The sequence below is a fragment of the Camelus bactrianus genome, chromosome 35 (genome assembly GCF_048773025.1).
Source record: "Camelus bactrianus isolate YW-2024 breed Bactrian camel chromosome 35, ASM4877302v1, whole genome shotgun sequence".
Classification (NCBI taxonomy): domain Eukaryota; kingdom Metazoa; phylum Chordata; class Mammalia; order Artiodactyla; family Camelidae; genus Camelus; species Camelus bactrianus.
The window spans coordinates 11,759,245-11,778,470 of NC_133573.1; the positions used below are offsets into that span (position 1 = coordinate 11,759,245).

The 19,226-nt window shown below is 33.8% G+C and overlaps 1 protein-coding gene and 1 non-coding gene across 3 annotated transcripts in view; both read right to left on the reverse strand.

Annotated features, from left to right (window-relative positions):
• LOC105071880 (protein TOPAZ1-like) overlaps positions 1–19,226 on the reverse strand; it is a 54,397-nt gene that overhangs the window by 14,826 nt on the left and 20,345 nt on the right. For both annotated transcript variants that reach the window (XM_074358232.1, XM_074358231.1), the window contains exons 7-15: positions 18,810–18,895; positions 17,778–17,903; positions 16,696–16,759; positions 12,052–12,203; positions 11,757–11,849; positions 9,943–10,058; positions 4,354–4,420; positions 3,143–3,317; positions 2,327–2,427 (exon numbers count right to left, since the gene is read on the reverse strand). In XM_074358232.1, the coding sequence (XP_074214333.1) occupies positions 2,327–2,427; positions 3,143–3,317; positions 4,354–4,420; positions 9,943–10,058; positions 11,757–11,849; positions 12,052–12,203; positions 16,696–16,759; positions 17,778–17,903; positions 18,810–18,895 (980 nt within the window). The remainder of the gene's footprint in view (positions 1–2,326; positions 2,428–3,142; positions 3,318–4,353; positions 4,421–9,942; positions 10,059–11,756; positions 11,850–12,051; positions 12,204–16,695; positions 16,760–17,777; positions 17,904–18,809; positions 18,896–19,226) is intronic.
• On the reverse strand, positions 1,422–1,495 carry TRNAS-AGA (transfer RNA serine (anticodon AGA)). The gene has a single exon. It is a non-coding gene; the product is annotated as a tRNA-Ser (tRNA).

Consider the following 19,226-nt stretch of genomic DNA (forward strand, 5'->3'; position numbering starts at 1 on the left):
AGACTCTCTCCTTAAGCCCTTTCCTGCTCAACCACAGAGATGGGAAGGAAGGGGAGCAAGCAGGGCTTTGCCTCATATTAGCCACGGCCCCTACTGGGCCCCCTTTCAGCAGTTCTCCTTTCATCCGTTTTATTCGCTGTGCTTCCTCTAAAGATTTCATTTGGAAAAAGGATTTCATGCCTTAATGTGGAAAACTACCTGTTATATGTTTTGCTCTTCTCCTGTTGATCACCCTGAGATCCAGGAGGGAGAGTCAGTGAAAAAAAGATAGTATCAAATTTAGATAAAGAATGATAGTGGGAAAAAAAAAAAGAGGTAAAACTGTTGGCTGAAATTTTTTTGTTGTTGTTCAATAGGCTAATTATTTCACATATTTTACATAAAGACTGCCTCTAGGGTAGACATCAGAAACTGGGACATAGACATATATTATTATTTTATAACAGGGGTCAGCAAAATTTTTCCATAAACAGCCAGACAGTAAATGCTTTAGGCTTTGCAGGTCACATTTGTTCAGCTGCATATTATTTTTGGTTGTTTTATAATTTCTAAGTCTTTAAAAATGTAAAAAAAAAAACATTCTTTTTTTAAAACCTTTTTTATTGAGTTATAGTCATCTTACAATGTTGTGTCAAATTCCAGTGCAGAGCACAATTTTTCAGTTATACATGAACATACATATTGTCACTTTTTTTTCGCTGTGATAAAAAAACATTCTTAACTCACAAATTGTATAAAAACAGACTGTGGGCCAGATCTGGCTTTTAGTTTACAGAACTCTTGCTTTGTATTGTATTATATACGCTGTTTTGAGTCAGATGCATATTATGATGTCAGAGTACTTTCAATTTGTAAATGAGCACATTTTTCAAGGGATACATTAATTCCAACAGTTTTACTTTAATGTTCAAAAAGGAGTAAGTTTCATGAAAAAATTCATGCTAAGATAATAACATTTTCATTCTAAATAAGATAAATAATTTTAAATAAACATTTAAAATTAAAATACAGGCACAAATTCAGCAACCTCTTATATCTTAAGAAATAAAAATAACCAAATAAAATTAAAATATACTCTAAAATTTCAGCAAAATCAGGATGAGTTTTAAAAAAGGGTCTTCTTACTAGGTAGTCCTCAGATTCTCAAGCATTAAATATCCAAGAAATTAATGCTATGATCAACCTTAAGCTGTACTGTGAGAGCAGGGACATGGTACACTCTGCCCATCCCAGGCCTGCTACACAGTAAGTGCTAAACCTCTCGGAGACCTTGGAGACTGGAGAAACCTCCGTACAATGATTTCTTTCATTCTTCTTTTTTTAAAATTATTTTTAAAACTTTTTTGGGTATTTTTATTTACTTATTATTGTGTTATTATTTTATTTTGGCAAGGGGGGAGGTAATTAGGTTTATTTATTTTTAGAGGTACTGGGGATTGAACCCAGGACCTCATGCATTCTAAGCATGTGCTCTACCACTTGAGCTATACCCTCCCCCCTGTACAATGATTTCTTAAAAGTGTTTTTTTTAGTTCATGAATTTTTAATGTATATAAGTGACCATTTACTTAAATGTTATTTCACTTGTAAACTAACCTCTTTATGAAAAGGAATACAAGTCACATGTCAGTAGCTGATTCTAGAGCAACCCCACTCTCAACTATCCTCTCTGTATTACTCCATCCCTCAGCACTTCCTATTTTACATTTTCCTGGCCTTTACTTTACTTAACTTTATTGAATCTACAACTCCACCTGCCACCTCAGGGAAATCTAAAGAATGGCAGTACAGCATGGTCTAGAATCCCTACACTGCTTCAATGGTGAGCTAAGCCTCAAAGGAAGACATGAAGACATACAGCAGGGAATCCTAAGAGGTGATTTTAAAGGAGTTCTGTTAATTGTGAGTATCCTGGGTTCACTTTTTTTTTTTTCCTTTTTTTAAATTCAGGTATAGACAGTTTACAATGTTGTGTCAATCCTGGGTTCATCTTAAGAAAGGTCTTCCAAAATTATAATGCTACCAATACTCAGGAGCTGGCAAAATAAATTCTGAATTAAAAGGTGCTTCAAATAAATACGATATTTAGCACAGCTTCCTCAGTGTTCCCGATACTGAGCTTCTTCATAGTAGCCCGTCTCCTGCCACCTCCTTTTCACACTTGCCTGATTTACCACCAAATAATTCACTTAGTGTCTGGGTCTCAATTTGCCACCTGCAATGATTATGAGCAAATTCCTAATTTGCAGGATTAATCCATATTCTGTTCAAAATTTTAAAACTAACTTTCTATAAACCAAGCCAAAATGAAAATTTAATGAAGTACCTTGGACCACTGCAACAGCTTGTGATAGAAGTACATAGCACTGATTCCGATTCTTCCCAGCAAAGTTTCATCTGCTTCATTGTTTTGTGGATCTTTGCTAACTGAAACACAAAGTAGGTGTATGAAAGAAAGTGAGAGTCACTTAGAATGAAGGAAAAGGCAAATTTAGTATGGAATTAGTGACACTACCACAAAGACCAGGAGTCAGCAAACTCTAGCTCATGGGCCAAATCTGTCCTGTGGCCCATTTTTGTGTAGCCTGTGAACCAGTAAGAACAGTTCTTTTATTTTTAAAGGATTGTTCAGAAAGAAAATTATGTGACACAGATTATATGTCACATGTACAAAGCCTACGATACTTACTATCCGGTCCTTTACAGATAAAGTTTGCTGACTCTGACAGAGAATATAGCTGTGAAGAGCTCATGTGGGAAAAAAAAAAAGGTCTAAAAAAATACGAATTTTGTTGACTTGTAATAGTGAAGATAGTAACAACTTAATGATTCAAAAATTTAGATGCTTCACTATAATTTGCTAGTAATAGTTTTACCAATATGAATGAAAAATAAAGACATGAAATATCTGATTTTACATTGACCTTATATCATTATAATCTAATTTAACAATTAATAGATGGAAAAACTTATAAAGAGAAGGGAAAGTATCTAAAACTTGCAATGTCAACTTATCCCCAACATGGAGAATATTAAGAGCTTTATATGCTAAGAACATCGTATTGGTTACTCAATCAATCAATCAGAAAGAACACTGTAACACACTAACACACAATACTCAGATCAAAACACTGACATTTACCTGTTTCAGCAAATTCACAAAATGGAACACCTGGTCTCTCTTCTTCACAGTCTTTTGTTAGTGTTTCAGCAATACAAGTGCAAAATTTCTGCAAATCTGCAAATTTTTCACAGCCTATTTTTATGTTTATGTATAAATTTCCCAATTTGGTCCAGTCACCTTTTTCTTTATAACACTATGAGAATTATTAAAAACAAAACAAAACAAATGCAAGCTTTCATTTATGCAAATATATTATGGGGTAGGCACATGCAGGCATCAGATAAATAGAAATTAATTAGACATAATCTCTGCAAATCTTATAAACTTACTAACAATTGCTACAACATCAATAACATATTACTGTACAATCTGACGATAGCAAAACCTCCGCAAGTTCCAGATGTCAGTGTACACTTGTTTTAAGTATCTAGGTCCTAATGTACTTCATGATGTCACCTCCAAACCTGAATAAGATACTGAAGATAGATTTTGTGGAAAACAGATGATTAGCAGCAAGATTTGAGCTGCCTCCACAGCAATGGGTTATTTTACTACTTTTAGAGACTGCATTTTACAGTTATTGGGCCGTTTATGATTTGGGATCCACACATCATCTTGAGCATTATACTTCTTCTACAAAAGGGGCTACAAAGTAAATTTCAGTAAACTTACTGTCTTCCTATTGTCTTCTAAACTAAGGAAGTTTCCCACAGCAACAAAAACTGTTTAAAGGGTGTAAATACTAAGTTAGACTAGACCAACAATTACTAGCATGAGTACAAAAGTGATCTTAAATTAAAAAGTAAAATCATCCTTAAAGTCCTCTATCTCTTATTCAGACGTTAAGTGCTTGGAGAGTGTTCGTGACCTTGGCTTTACTCAGTCAGGTCACATCCTGCAGCCATGCACGGACCATGACAAGAAAGCCAACTTGTGCACTGAGTGAGTCTGCCCAGTGACAAGAATTAAAGGCTAAGCTACAGATTATTACACCTTAAAGTAAGTTAATTTTAAACTGAACAACTTCTACAATTATTTTTAGAATAGTTCACAACTCTAAAAATTATGTTTGCATTTCAAAGCATTAACTAGTAAGAAAATAAAACTTTCTTTTCTTCCCTATATAGCCACATTTCTAAAACTTTTTCTAAAGTTGAGTTACTATTCCAAGCTTCTTTGTTGTTATTGTTTTTCAGAGATTCCATTAACTTATTTAATAAGTATCATACCTCTATTTCATTCAAGGCTGACTCTAAATCATACTTCCAGTTCTCCTTAAATTGCCTCATCTGTAACCTTTAACAATAGAAAACAGTTAATTATGTTGACCTCCCAAAAAAAATCACTGTTGCTCCTAATTCATTTGTTTTATAATTTATGCCTGACACTGGAGAAACAGTAATATACTACAAAAATTTTCAATGTTGAAGAAAATGGCAACTGCACAGATATGTAACTCATACTACTTCCTCCCAAATGACAGGCAACAAGGAAAAAGCAAATTCCACTGGAAACCATACGTTAGCCTAACTTGAGGATGTCAAAACTTCAAAACAACTGTGAATAAAGAGAGGAAAAAAATATTAATATGAGCCCTTGACCTCTACTGCTCCCACTCCATCCTCACTGTTCCACAAAGAGTTGTGGCAAGCAAAGACTGACCAAAACAAACCAAAAATGTGAACTAGTAAAGGGACTTAACATTGATTAAGAATTACCATCACAAAGTCCTAAGTTTGAAAATGCTAAGAAAAAAGTGTCTGGGTAGATGAGAACACAAAACACACAGAAGGAACTTAAAAGTTTGTATGATTTAAAGGCACAATCTGTGAAATGCATAGCTTCTGGGAAAGATAAAAGACAAAAATGAATGGAGAGGCACCCTTTGGCAACTTGGAAGATAAGAAAAGGGGGGGAAAGGAGAGGGTGCCATTAAACTAAGAATATTGTATAACAGCCAACTATGGGGCCAATTTTGATAGTTACTTCTAATGCTTTATAATTATTCCAGAGCATTAAAAAAGGACAAGTTCCTAATTTTTATCTATTCATCTTTTGATGGACACTAAGTTGCTCCATATCTTGACTATTGTAAATAGTGCTGCTATGAACATTGGGGTGCATGTGTCTTTTCAAATTAGAGTCTGTCTTTTCCAGATATATGCCCAGAAGGGGGACTGCTGGTTCATACAGTAACTCTATTTTTAGTTTTTTTAGCGAATCTCCATAGTGTTCTCCGTAGTGGCTGTAGCAGTTTATATTCCCACCAACAGTGCAGGAGGGTTCCCTTTTCTCCACACCCTCTCCAGCCTTTATTATTTGTAGACTTTTTGATGATGGCCATTCTGACTGGTGTGAGGTGACACCACATTGTAGTTTTGATTTGCATATCTCTGGTAATTACCAAGGTGGATCATCTTTTCATGTGTCTACTGACCATCTGAATGTCTTCTTTGGAGAAGTATGTATGTAGGTATTCTGCCCATTTTTTGATAGGGTTGTTTGTTTTTTTAATATTGAGTTGTATGAGCTGTTTGTATATTTTGGAAATTAACCTCCTGTCAGTCACATTGTTTGTAAATATTTTCTTCCAGTCTGTAGCTTGTCTTTTTGTTTGTTTTATGGTTTTCTTTGAGGTGCAAAAGCTTTTAAGTTTGATCAGGTCCCATTTGTTTATTTTTGCTTTTATTTCTTTTGCTTTGGGAGACTGAGCTAAGAAAACATTGGTACAATTTATGTCAGAAATTGTTTTGCCTATATTCTCTCCCAGGAGTTTTATGGTGTCATGTCTTATATTTAGGTCTTTAAACCATCTGAGTTTATTTTTGTATATGATGTAAGAAAGCAGTTCAATTTGATCCAAAATTGCTGTTTTGATTACTGTAGCTTTGTAGTATTGTTTTAAGTCTGGGAGGGTTATGCCTCCAGCTTTGGTCTTTTTCCTCAGCACTGCTTTGGCAATTCTGGGCCTTTTATGGTTCCGTATAAATTTTAGGACTATTTGTTCAAGTTCTGTGAAAAATGTCATGGGTAATTTGACAGGAACTACATTAAATCTGTAGATTGCTTTGGGTAGTATGGCCATTTTAACAATATTAATTCTTCCAATCCAAGAGCAGCAGCATTGGTTTTAATTACAAAATATTAGGCACAACTTAAATACCCATACACTGATTGAATAATCTGAAGTATAATTTGTGTATTGTATAAATCTATACAATGGAGTATTTTCAGTTATAAAAGAAGGACAAAATTCTCTATGAACTGATTTGGATTGATTTCCAGGATATACTGCTTGAGGGAAAAAAACAAAGCTGAAAGAGTATTTAGTATATGCTACACTTCATGCAGTAAAGAGTTAGATACAAAAAAATACATACATATCTGCTCATTATAAGAAGGATAACCCCAGAAACTGAAAGACTGGTTACCTTCAGTAGGTAGGTAGAAAAGGGACGGAAAGAAGGAAATGGAAATGGCAGAGTAGGAATAAGGGGGAGCAACACTTGTCATTGCGCTTTTTAGTAGAGCTTTGACTGTTGGAACAAATAGTAATGTTTCACATACTTCCCTAAATAATTCAAACTGGCTAGGATGTGGGATAACTCAAAACATAATACAAACAAAAGCAAATAAACCTAGGGGCAGGGTATAGTTCAGTGGTAGAGTGCATGCCTAGCATGCACAAGGTCCTGGGTTCAATCCCCAGTACCTCTGTTAAAATAAATAAGTAAATAAATAAACTTAGTTACCTCCTCTCCCAAATAAATAAGCAAAACAAATTAAAAAAATTTTTAAAAAGCAAATAAACCTAAATGGACTACAAATGAATAACCACAGTGAATGGGTGTAGGGAAAAAAGAACTAATCCAAGCAACTTAGGAAACAATATTTTGGCTGAATACTGTAATATCTTTATACTAATAATGTACTCTAGGTAGATTTTTTTTTCCCATACAGATATGGGTTAGCAGTTCTGAAACTACTTTATATGGATAGCAAAACAATAAATGAACAAACATATTGCAGGTAATAAGAGTCAGGTTTCTCACTGTTAGAGAAAGAATTTATAAATAAGAAAAAGAGAAGGCTAAAATAAACATATAGTGTCAGATTAGAATCAAGCTATCAGTATATACTCATGTTTCTTCTAATGTACATAAATATAAGAGAAATAAATATGTATCTTGTGTGTATGTATGTTTTGTATACATATGTATATATTTCCTAGCCCTGTCCACTCAGAAGACCTGGCTGCAAGGACACTGTAACTGCCATGACACTCTAGGAGCAATGAACACATTCAGATCTTGGTTTTTAAATACTGTTCTCTAATAAAAGGAACCAGAGCTCCTCAGAGGAGTGTTGGTTGCTAATGTTGGGGCAGGGAAAAGAGAAGATGAGACTTAACTTTGTGGCTGAAATAACAAGAAAGTAGTGGAAAGATAAAGAAAACATGATGAAAGGATGGGACCAACCTGAAGGAATTCCCAAAGGTCAAATTTGGAACAACATGAGCAACAAAATAAATAATGACAGAATTAGATCACAAATAACCTATAGAATAAAATAAATAGCCGTGAGTTCATACTGATATAAATTACTGAACAATAAATAGAGAAGGAACAGCTGTTCTTTACTGAAAAATTCCAATTAATAAATGTAGAAAAAAATGTGGAAAATATCATAGTATAAACTTGTAGTAAAGACCCACTGAAGAATAGTAAAATTAATGTACGATGTTTTGAGAAGAAATGGAGTAATACATAATGCTAAAGTCTCTTCCCTGAGATATTTATTAATCACAGTAGGACAAAGAGTAACTTTACAGTGTAGAAACTTGCTTGGCAGATAATCTTTTTAATTAAGTGGTCAAGGTTAACTTAGCCAGTAATACAACATGTTGAACCATGCACACCATACTCTGATACCATGAGAGCTGCAGCGAGTTAGTGGACTCATACCAAAATTAACTTCCTGGTTTTGATCACGGTTCTATTATTATGTAAGATGTTAACATGAACATAACAGATGAAGGGTACATGGGAATTCTCTACACTAATTTTTGTAATATTTCTGTAAATCTAAGATTATTTCAAAATACAATTAAGTCATTAAATGTATGTTGACAAATTTCCTAGATTATATACACACCTAAATTCTCACTGATTTCTTGCATATAAATGTTAGAATTCTTCGTAGTAGCCTTATCTACTGAAAGTAAAAGCCTTTCAAATGAACTATAAACTAGCTAATTAAAAACTATAATCAAAATCAAACTAAGAATAACCATTAAAATTCATTTTCCTTGTCTAGACAAGGATAATTATTTTAAAGAATATAAGGAAAATTTAAATATAAAATAATAAATACTAATTTTTTCCCATATGCCCTGGGGCTGGGTCCACATTCCCAACCATCAACACCCCTTAACTATCTACAGTTATTTTTCTATTTTCTCCTTCATTAAATTGGTCACCAATGTTAATACATCCTAAAAAATACTATATAATTGCTTTAAAATAGGCACATAGGAATGGGCAGAGTGTATAAGGATACAATTTCCAAAATCAGGGAATGTCAAATAAATTGTCATAATTTTGGACATAACTGTCATGATATTTAAGCCAAATTAGATAAAACTGTCATAATTAATAGGCAAAATAAAGACTATTAATTATCACTAGTTAAAGGAATCATAGAACTTGAAGAACTCAACTGTGCCTTCAACGCTGCGGCTGGAAGGAAAGCGGCAGCACGCAGAGCTGCGGGTCCCTAGCTGCACATGGCGCCCAGGGCACTAGCGCAAACTCACAGGGGCTCCTCAGGTTATTTCATGTTTTCAAGCGACATCTGACAGACACTGTCAAACAACTATTAACTTGCTTGGATCTAAATATTTAATAAATGATACTGTTAATGGGATCCTTTTGGCCTCTGGACACTATGAACCAAGAAAATTTGGAAACCTCTGTATTAGAAGATAATGAGAAATGAGGTAAAAACAACCGTGGGAGCTCCTGTGAAGGAGCTTTCGGGGCATTCTCAAGGACTTTGGTGGCTGCTACCATTTGCACTTTATCAAATTTGATTTCATTAAAAAGTTATGGTTCTACTGTATAGCACAGAGAATTATATTCAATTTCCCGAAATAAGAAAATTCATTGAGCTGTACGTGTTAGGTTTGTGTACTTTTCAAGTCTGTGTTATGCTTCAATAAAAAGGCTTTAAAAATAGGGAAAAAAAGTCGTGGTTCATCTAAATATTTAAAATTAGTATACTTTTCTCTACGTATGTGACAATTTAATAAATTTTTTTATAAAATTCATTTCATGGCTTTTCTTTTTCTCAATGCAGGTATACTATGATACTACTCTTATAACTCAGTATTTTTTTTAAAGGTGAACAAGTGAGAGAAAGAATGAAGGAGGGGCATTAAAATAGTGTATTCAGCTAACATGACAACACATGAATGAAACAGAAAGAAGGATTAAGGTAATCTGTATACATACAAGAGAGTGCATTAAGTAGAATTATGTAAGCTGTGAAACAGCAAGACAAACTTCTTTTACATTTGATCTGCCAGGCACTGAGATGAAATCAGGCACTGAAAAAAGATTTGGTGAGGCAGGACAGGAGGGTTGGCTAGAGGCAGCGGATGACAGTGGGGCCAGGCCACAGCCAAGGGAGGGAGAAGGATTAGGGTGGGCAAATATCTAGATGTTTGGGCACATGAACATAAGTGCTTTGTTTTCATCCTTTTTAAGTCCTCACCAAAACACATATATTTTAGCCTTAATTATAATGATTTTTCTTACCTGGATTTCATTTCCAGAACTACATTTATTTCTTGCTTGGAAGCCTGTACTTGGTATAAACACTTAACGATATAGCTGAAGTCTTCTGGGTCAAGTACCATCCCAGCTTCAACAAGCTGCAGAACAGAGAAAAAAGTAGTCATTCTTGGAAAAGCATGAAAGCGTTGAAACCAATATGTGTGAAAAAACTAAGACTGATGGGAGAAGTGAAACATGAAGACAAATAGAATTAAAATTCATTTCAAAAAATCTTAAGTGTATTTTTCTTCAAATATTTGAGAACCACAGTAAGATACCTTATTTCAAGAATTTAAAGCAAAAATGAAAATAATACTTTTGAATTCAAACTTGAATATTCTTCCTTTCTCCAAAGTATCTCAACTACTTTATCAGTAGTATCTCCTTTTGTTGGGTACTCATTCTGTCTTTTAGTAAGTATAGCACTTATACTGTATTCCTGATGGTAAAATTTCTGAGAAGTATCAAATTGAGGTTTTACAACTACTATAGGTGATTAGTAACAACTTAAAAAGAATTTTAATTTATCTATCTACCAGTTTTATTGAGATATAACTGACATACAGCACTGTGTAAGTTTAAGGTGCATAGCATAATGATTTGACTTACACACATCATGAAAATATTATAATAACTTTAGTGAAAAGCCATCATCTCATATAGATACAAAATAAAAGAAAAAGAAAAGAATAATTTCCCTTGTGATGAAAACTCTTAGAATTTACTCTTTTAACACCTTTCACATATGACATACAGCAGTGTTAATTACATTTATCGTGTTGTACATTACATCCCTAGCACCTATTTATCTTATAACTGGAAGTTTGTACCTTTTGACCACCTTCATCCAATTCCCACTCCCCACCCTGTTGCCTCTGGTAACCACAAACAAGATCTCTTTTTCTGGGTTTGTTTTCTGAAGTATAATTGACCTACAACACTATGTTGGTTCCTGGTGCATGACATTTGGTATTTCCATACATTACAAAACTTGATCACCATGATGAGTCCAGTTATCGTCTGGCACCATACAAAGATACCACGTTATTCTTCACTGTATTCCCATGCTGTACATTTCATCCCTGTGTCTCATTTATTATGTAACTGGGAAGTCTGAGTAATTTCTGATTTGAAACACTTCCAGGAAAGTATTTTTATCAAGTTTTGTAATGTGGAACTAAAGGTATTCACTGAAATATTTGTTCAACTGCTAGAGTGGTTCCAATGTTGCTTCCTAAGGAAAACGGGCAGGAAGTGGGATGTTTTCTCACTATTAGGCTATTCTGAAATGAATGGCTGGGTAGTACCAAATACCAGAAAATATTCAACAGAAGAAAAAATTTTAATATACTTTTAAAATGCCAGCAAAATCCTTGTTTTTCTTTTTGTTTAATGCTAAATATAAAATTAACTCCTTGCCACCATATTTTTATCAATCCACTTCGGTAATTATTTTCTTTTTATACAGTGATTTGTGTATATATTTTTGTTATAAATGACTTCAAATCTTTTTGAAAAAGAAAATTTTAATTATCCTTAAGGAGTAGAGATGAGGATAGTTCATGAATCTGAAAGAAGTCACCTGGCATGCTTAGAACTATTTAATTAAGGTGAAGACCTGTAAGTCACTGGAGTCTGTTTATAAACCCTATTTCAGGGGAAAAAGAACATTTCTGAAAATAGAATTCCTTGGCATAAAGAATGTGAATAAATGGCAACTTAAGAATATAAGCAGAAATAATTATTTTCTTGGTTATTCACTATCAGAGAATAAAAGGGATAAAATAAAATCATACCTTGCAAAACATATCAATTAAAGCAGGTACAGCATTCCTTAATTTCGTAGTTGCCACAAGCTCAAATATTTTTAGTAATATTTTCAGAGCAGGCTGGATAAAACAAAAAAATTACACTCATTTTCATGTCTTCTTTCAGTACACTTAAGTTTCTCAAATTTGTTTATGCTGAAAAACACAAGTGTTCTCTAGGAAATATTCAACAAACACAGAAATTTAACTGCTAAATTATAGAAACAAATATAACAGGGAAATTAACTTAAAATATTAAAAAAATACATTTTCAGTTACTTACCAGCATTTTAACCATTATGCTGAGGTCCACTACCTGAAATATTTCTTTCAATAAATAATGTTTGAGTAAAGAATTTAGAAGGTCATTTAGCACTTGTAAGTCAAAGTGTATACCCGGAGGAAACTTTCTGTAGTACTCCATAAACATGTTTACTGAAAATGAAGAAATATATATTAAGATTATTTGCTGCTTTTAGGATATTCATCTTTCCTAAATTAGACAATTTTTCTACATTTAAAGATTGAATACTATAAATTCAATTTCTTAAAAGGTATACTTCCAGTATCAGAAATACTTGACAGAAATAAATTAAAGCCAAAGTTAGTGGCAATAACATATCAACCAGGCTTGTTAGGCACTTGACTGGGAGCTAACTCATATGCTATCCACAAAAATTGGGACCAAATTGCCTCATACATCATGGTCTCAATACAAACTCCTGGGGAGCCACACTCCCAGGGACTTCAGGCAATGGCCTGTTTGGAGATGGCTGCAGACTATTTTGACACACATCCCTTCTTGCTGTTTTAACTCCATCAACAAATTGACCCGGGGATATTTTTTATTCTAGTTTATGATTATGAACATTCTACTACAAATTATAACACTGATTAATTTCCTTTGCAAAAGCAGTTTCTCAATGGACACTTGGATTGCTTCATATTTTAGCTACCATGACTAAAGTTGCTATAAATATTAGCACAAGGCTGCACAAGTATCTTTTGAGATCCTGCTGCCAATTCTGTTAACTATATACTCAGGAAAACTGCTGGATTAAACAGTAGTTCTATTTTTAATTTTTTGAGGAATTGCCATACTGTTTTCCCACAGTGTCTGTACTATTTACCATTCCTGTCCACAGCGTACAAAGGTTTCAATTTCTCCACATCCTCACTAACACTTGTTTTTTGTTTTTTTGATAGTAGTCATCCTAACGGATGTGAGTGTTATCTCAATGTAGTTTTGATCTGCATTTCCATAATGATTGGTGATGTTGAGTGTCTTTTTATATGTTTATCAGGCAACTGTGTATATTTTTGGAGAAATGCCTATTTTTGAATCTGGTGGGTTTTTTTTTTTTTTTTACTGTTGAGCTTTAGGGGTTCTCTATATATTCTGGATATTAATTGCTTACCAGATAAACAATTTATAAATATTTTCTCCCATACTATGGGCTGCTGTTTTACCTTGCTGATTTTGCCTCTTAATGCACAAAATTTTTAAATTTCCATGAAGTTCAATTTGTCTACTTTTTTCTTTTGTTGCCCCTGTCTTGGGTGTCATACCCAATAAATCACTGCCAAATCCAATGTTGTGATTTTTGTCCTTACGTTTTCTTCTCAGAGTTTTATTGTTGTAGGTCTTACATTAAGGTCTTCAATCCATCTTGAATTAATTTTTGTAAGTAGTGTTAGATAAGGGTCCAATTTTATTCTTTTGCATGTGGATATCCAGTTTTTTCAGTACCCTCTGTTGAAAAAGAACTATTCTTTCCCCATTGAATGGTCTTGGCATCCTTGTCAAAAATCATCTGACCATATATGTGAGGGTTTACATCTAGGCTCTCTATTCTATTCCATTGGTTTATATGTCTGTCTTTATACCAGTACCACACTGTTTTGATTCCTGTAGCTTTGTAGTAAGTCTTCATGTCAGGAAGTATGAGTTCTCCAGTTTTGTTCTTTTTTGAGATTTTTTCAGGATTCCTTGAGATACCACATGAGTTTTAGGATGCGTTTTTCACTTCTACTGGGTTACTGGGCTTTTAATAGGGATTGCATTGAATCTGCAGACCACTTTGGGAAATAATGACATTTTAACAATATTAAGCCTTCCAACCTGTGAAAATGGTATGTCTTTCCTTTAATTTATGTCTTCTTTCTTTCAGCAATGTTTTGTAGGTTTCATTGTACAAGTTTTTCATCTCCTTGGTTAAGTTAATTCCTAAGCATTTCATTCTTTCTGATGCTATTATAAGTGGAATTGTTTTTGTAATTTCCCTTTCAGATTGTTCATTTTCAGTGTATAGAAATGCAACTGATTTTCACATGCTGACTTTGTATTCTGTTATTTTGCTTAATTCATTTACTAACTCCAACAGGTTTTTTTTTTTTTCAGAATCTTTAGGATTTTCTACATACAAGGTCATATCATCTGCAAACAAATAATGTATTCTTCCTTTCCAAAATGGATGTGTTTTATTTCTTTGCCTTTTTAAATTACTCACACTAGAACTTCCATTTCTATGTTGAATAGAAGTGGTAAAAACAGGCATCCTTGCCTTGTTCCTGATCTTAGAGGAAAAGCTTCTAGTCTTTTGCCATTAACTATGGTGTTTGTGTGGGCTCTTCCCATATGGCTTTTTAAATGTCGAAGTAGTTTCCTTTTCTTCCTGGTTATTTTTTTGTGTGTGTGTCTGTTTATCATGAAAGGGTGTTGAATTTTCTCAAATGCTTTTTGAATACCAATTGAGGTGAGACATAATTGCCTGTCACGTGGCTGGGGCTAAGGGATGGGTAGCTGCTGCCGTGCTAAGAGTAGAAATTGACTGAAATTAACAACCTATTGTTCAAGGTTTCCCCCGGAAGTTGTAAGCCTTCAACAGACTCCAGAGTTCCAAAGTAATTATATCAGACAGATTTTGCCAGTGCAACTGTTGTCTAGATGGAGAGACAGATTCCTGGCGCTACCTACTCTGCCGTCTTCCTACAGTGTTTTTCTAAAAAGCTTTGTCAATTCATAATGCCACTTCAATTAACTTATAAGAACGACTCTCTCATTTGATTAGCAGTACACAATTCTGGTGAACCAGTAACACTGGATTTTCCTCTCCAGATCTCTTTCTGATTCTCATAAGAGGAAATAATGTTCATGCCTCTGTAAAGAGCTAACTGGACTCTTCTTATTAAAAATTAGAATATGTTGTGTATATCACCAATGGTAAATTTAAAATATTTGAAGCTAATAGCTTTTTTACATTTAAATTTATATGATCAAAGCTCTATCTTTTGTGTTTCCCTTGGTTACTTTCAACTACAGAAATGATCAACTTTCCAAAAAATCTGATAGAAAATCTTAACTCTTCCTACTGAATCACCAATATATTATATTGATTCATTTTGAAGTATTCTAAGCAGTAGTAGTTTTTCAAATGTTTTTAGTCATAAAACTTCTGGAAAAAGAATTTTATGTGGAAATTCAAATATAAACAGACAAAAATGATCCCATGGATACAGAGGGGAATGGGGAGTCCCACCCACTCAGTACCTCCCCTTGTGAACTAGGTGTTTCCTGAGGGCTCTCTGTAACTACACCTTATACCAGTGGTATTGAGAGTCTCTTTCTAAGTTGCTATCCAGTTACCCTAACATCATTCATAAAATGAGCCTTCCTTCCCAAACCCTATGGTCCTTCTAAACACTAAACATCTTTTTACATAATGTCGAGTTTATTCTGAGCTATCTGTTCCACTAATCTAAGTTTCTATTTTCACATCAAACATAATTCACACAGATTCTTGTTAACTTCCTGCATTTATTTTTCACTATGGGTTTTTGTTTTCTGTATTTGCTGTTTTAAAACTAAATTCACATATATTTTTCCTATTCTCATATTGGATATTTATATAATCAGAATTCTATTTTTGGGAGTTTTTGCATTTTTTCCATGTCACCCTCTTTTCTTCCACATCTCATGTTATGGAATTATTTCTGGAATATAAATGTTCATCCACATCTAATCATGTGTAGCTTCTTCTGCTTGACTATCACAACCCCTCAGGTGACAGATATATTCCCTATACAGGCTCCTATTACTTACACCTCAACTACTTCCTCCTTGTTACAGCTGGATTAAGTCCAGATTACCAGCTTCCTCAGATGCTTCCTCTAATCCTTGGGGACATAGTATCACCAGCAAAACAAACTTGTCAGGGATTTTGTTTTCAGCCAAATGAGATTTTAAGCAGATGAATATGAAGCTAAAGTGTTCTATTACTGTATTATGTGGCTTTGATGGCTGTGTCTGGGTGACAAGTATAAAGCTTGGTCCCTTCCTCTTGGGGCTCATCATACAGTAGGGGGAGATGGGAGCAGAGAATGGGATGAGGCTATGGAGTCAGATAAGGGCCTAATAGAGGAGGTAATACTATTTCCTATAACTAAGCTTTGAAAGATGAACAGGTCTTTGCTTTGGGCAAAAGGGATGAAAGAAAGGCATCTTGGGTAGAGAGAGGCAGCCTGGCCTGTTTAGGGAACTGCACAGAATGATGGATGGTGCATCGGCTATAAGGGATAAGTGCAAAAAGAGAAGGATGGAGAAAAGAAGTAGGGAAGATCCAGTTTCTGAAAGATCCCTTCAGAAAGATTTTAAGCTAATTAACAATATCCTCTTTTCTGTAAATAAAATTTCTATACCATGAAAATATTAGTATATAAGGGAATTATAGTGCTATGTGGATTATAATTTTTTACTAACCAAAATGCCAAACTTACTATTAATCCTAAGACCAAGAGAGCCACTCTGAGGCATTCAGTTTTCAAACTTAAATGTACTGAATTTACTTTCATACTCTAAGACGACATAGCACATTATTTGAAACACTCACATTAATGAATTTATAGTAATCATTCCAGTGTCTCATACCTGCACGTTGTAGCAAACACAGCTCATCGATTCTTATATATTTCTTAAACACATCCATGCAAACCTGTAAAAGTCATGGAAAATATGAAATTACCTTTTTATATTTCACAGAAACTATACAAATTTCAGTCCTATATTTATGCTTATTCCAATTTTTCAAAGTGAATTTAAAACAATGGAATAAAGAAGATGATGTTAGGTTACCTAAGATTTGAAATGCATACTGAATTCATTACAAAAACCTTATTTAGAGAAGCTCTGTCAAAGAAATAGTCCAGGAAACAGTCAAGATTAGCAAGCAATTGAGGAACGGAGGTGCAAAAAAATATATCTATATCTATATCTCCAACAACAAGTTTATATCCAGAATATATAAAGAACTATTAAGATGGATAAGAAAAAGACAATCCTACAGAATATAGGCAAAATATTTAGATATTTACAGAAAGGGGATATTCAAAAATCCAATAAGCATTTTGAAAGATGCCATCAGGGAAGGATCACTCCCCACCCACCAGAATGACTTAAATTAAAACGCTGATAATATCAAGAGCTGGTGAGGATGTGAAGCAACCAGAACTCTCAGACATTGCTGGAGAGTGTAAGTTGGTAAACCACTTTAGAAATCTGTCTGTCAGTATGTACTAAAGTAGAACATATGCAGACTCTTTGATCTAGTAATTGTAGTTTTAAGTATAATCCATCAGAATGTGTACATATGCTCACCAAAAGACATGCAAAGCACCAATGGCACCACTACTGAATTTACCAAATTTAGAAACCACCCACCAAAAGTAGTATTTATCAACAAAATAAATTTTGATATACTCACAAAAGAACATTCAATATTATACAGCAATGAGAAAGAAATGTCTACAATTAGGTAAAAAATACAGATGAATTTCAAAAATACTGAGCAAAAGAAGCCAGAAACAAAAGAATACAGATTGTATAATTCCATTTATATAAAACATGAAACCAGGCAAAGCTCATCGATTAGTCGCTGATGAAAATCTGAATTAAAATGTATGACTGAGATGGTTATTAAGACATCTCTACTTCAATGACTTAACATACTTTACCTTTTCATCCTTTTGCTCAGGCACGTGAGCAAACTTGCATTGTAATCGCTTACAGCCACATAATGTATTAAAATGAAACTTGCAGTATCTATGGGGTATCATCAACCCTAGGGGCTTCTGGAACACCTAGAAAATTAGACAAATTTTCCTTCTGTGTTAATTGTAAAACACTTAACTACGATCAAGTGAGAAAGTATTTGAAGCAACCAGAAGTATTACATACCTAAAACAGTATCATGATAAATTGCTTGCCAACTTGATAAAATAAAAACTCCAATCAAGTTGTATTTTTAAAAATAATGAAAAGAACACACTTTAAAGCTGTCTGAATTTTTGCAATTTTCTTTAGTGTAAAACTTGTATTTCACCAAAGTTACTAGCTTTACTTTACGTGTTTTGAAGTTTATACATTCCCTCCTCCTTCTCATGTACCTGCCCTTTACTTTTATAAAAAGTTAATTCTATTATAATATGCATATTTCAGATGCATTTATTAGAACCAAAATTTCCTTAGCTTTTCTGATTAACAGAAAAAGGCAAGACAAACAAGTTCCTACGGTATAGCACAGGGAACTATATTCAATATCTTCTAATAACCTATAACGAAAAAGAATTATGTACATATATTTATGACTGAACCACTATACTGTACACCAGAAACTAACACAACACTGTAAATCAACCACACTTAGGAAAAAAAAAAAAAAGGCAAATGAGTGAAAGCTTTTTACGGCAAGTTTTTCCCATCAACTGCTTTACATCGCTAGCTTTCCTCCTTCATTACAGGGAACTATTCATCTTGTATTTTGTTTTGAATATCCCAATCTCTACCCTTCTGCCTTAAACTTCTTATATTGTTTGTGAATATCCTCTGAAATGCTACTCATTTTCTTCCCCTTACCACCAACGCCAATTTAAAAATCCGTAAAATGTCCAGAACTGCTTAAAAATGATAGGGAAATACAACCAGGAAGCCCCAAAGTATGTGCTTCATAAGGTGTTTTTTTTTTTTTTTTTTAATGGGGCACTTACCCATACATTTTTTCCCCTGTTAAATATTTCACAAATTTCAGGGTTCTGCAGCTTTAGGAGAGGACGTTTTCCTGGAAATCTGAAATCTAGAAATCATTAAGAAAGCCATTACACTCCAATATGTTACAACTTACTCCTTTCCTAACTACGAAACAGATGACCACTACTATCTGCTTTAAAGTTTCACTTTGGACTACTCATGCTTAATTCACAGACTGCTACCATGGTGTGTTCCTGTGAAACACAGGATAACTTACATCTCAGGTGTTCTTTAAAGTATCTAGATCTGAATTTAACATTTTAAATTCATTATAAGCTGAAGATACTTTCGTTTTCTTTTTTTTTTTTTTGATCGGACTTGAGAGTCTGTGGTTTATTTTATTTTTTTTAATTTTTAGTGGAGGAGGTAGGTAGGTT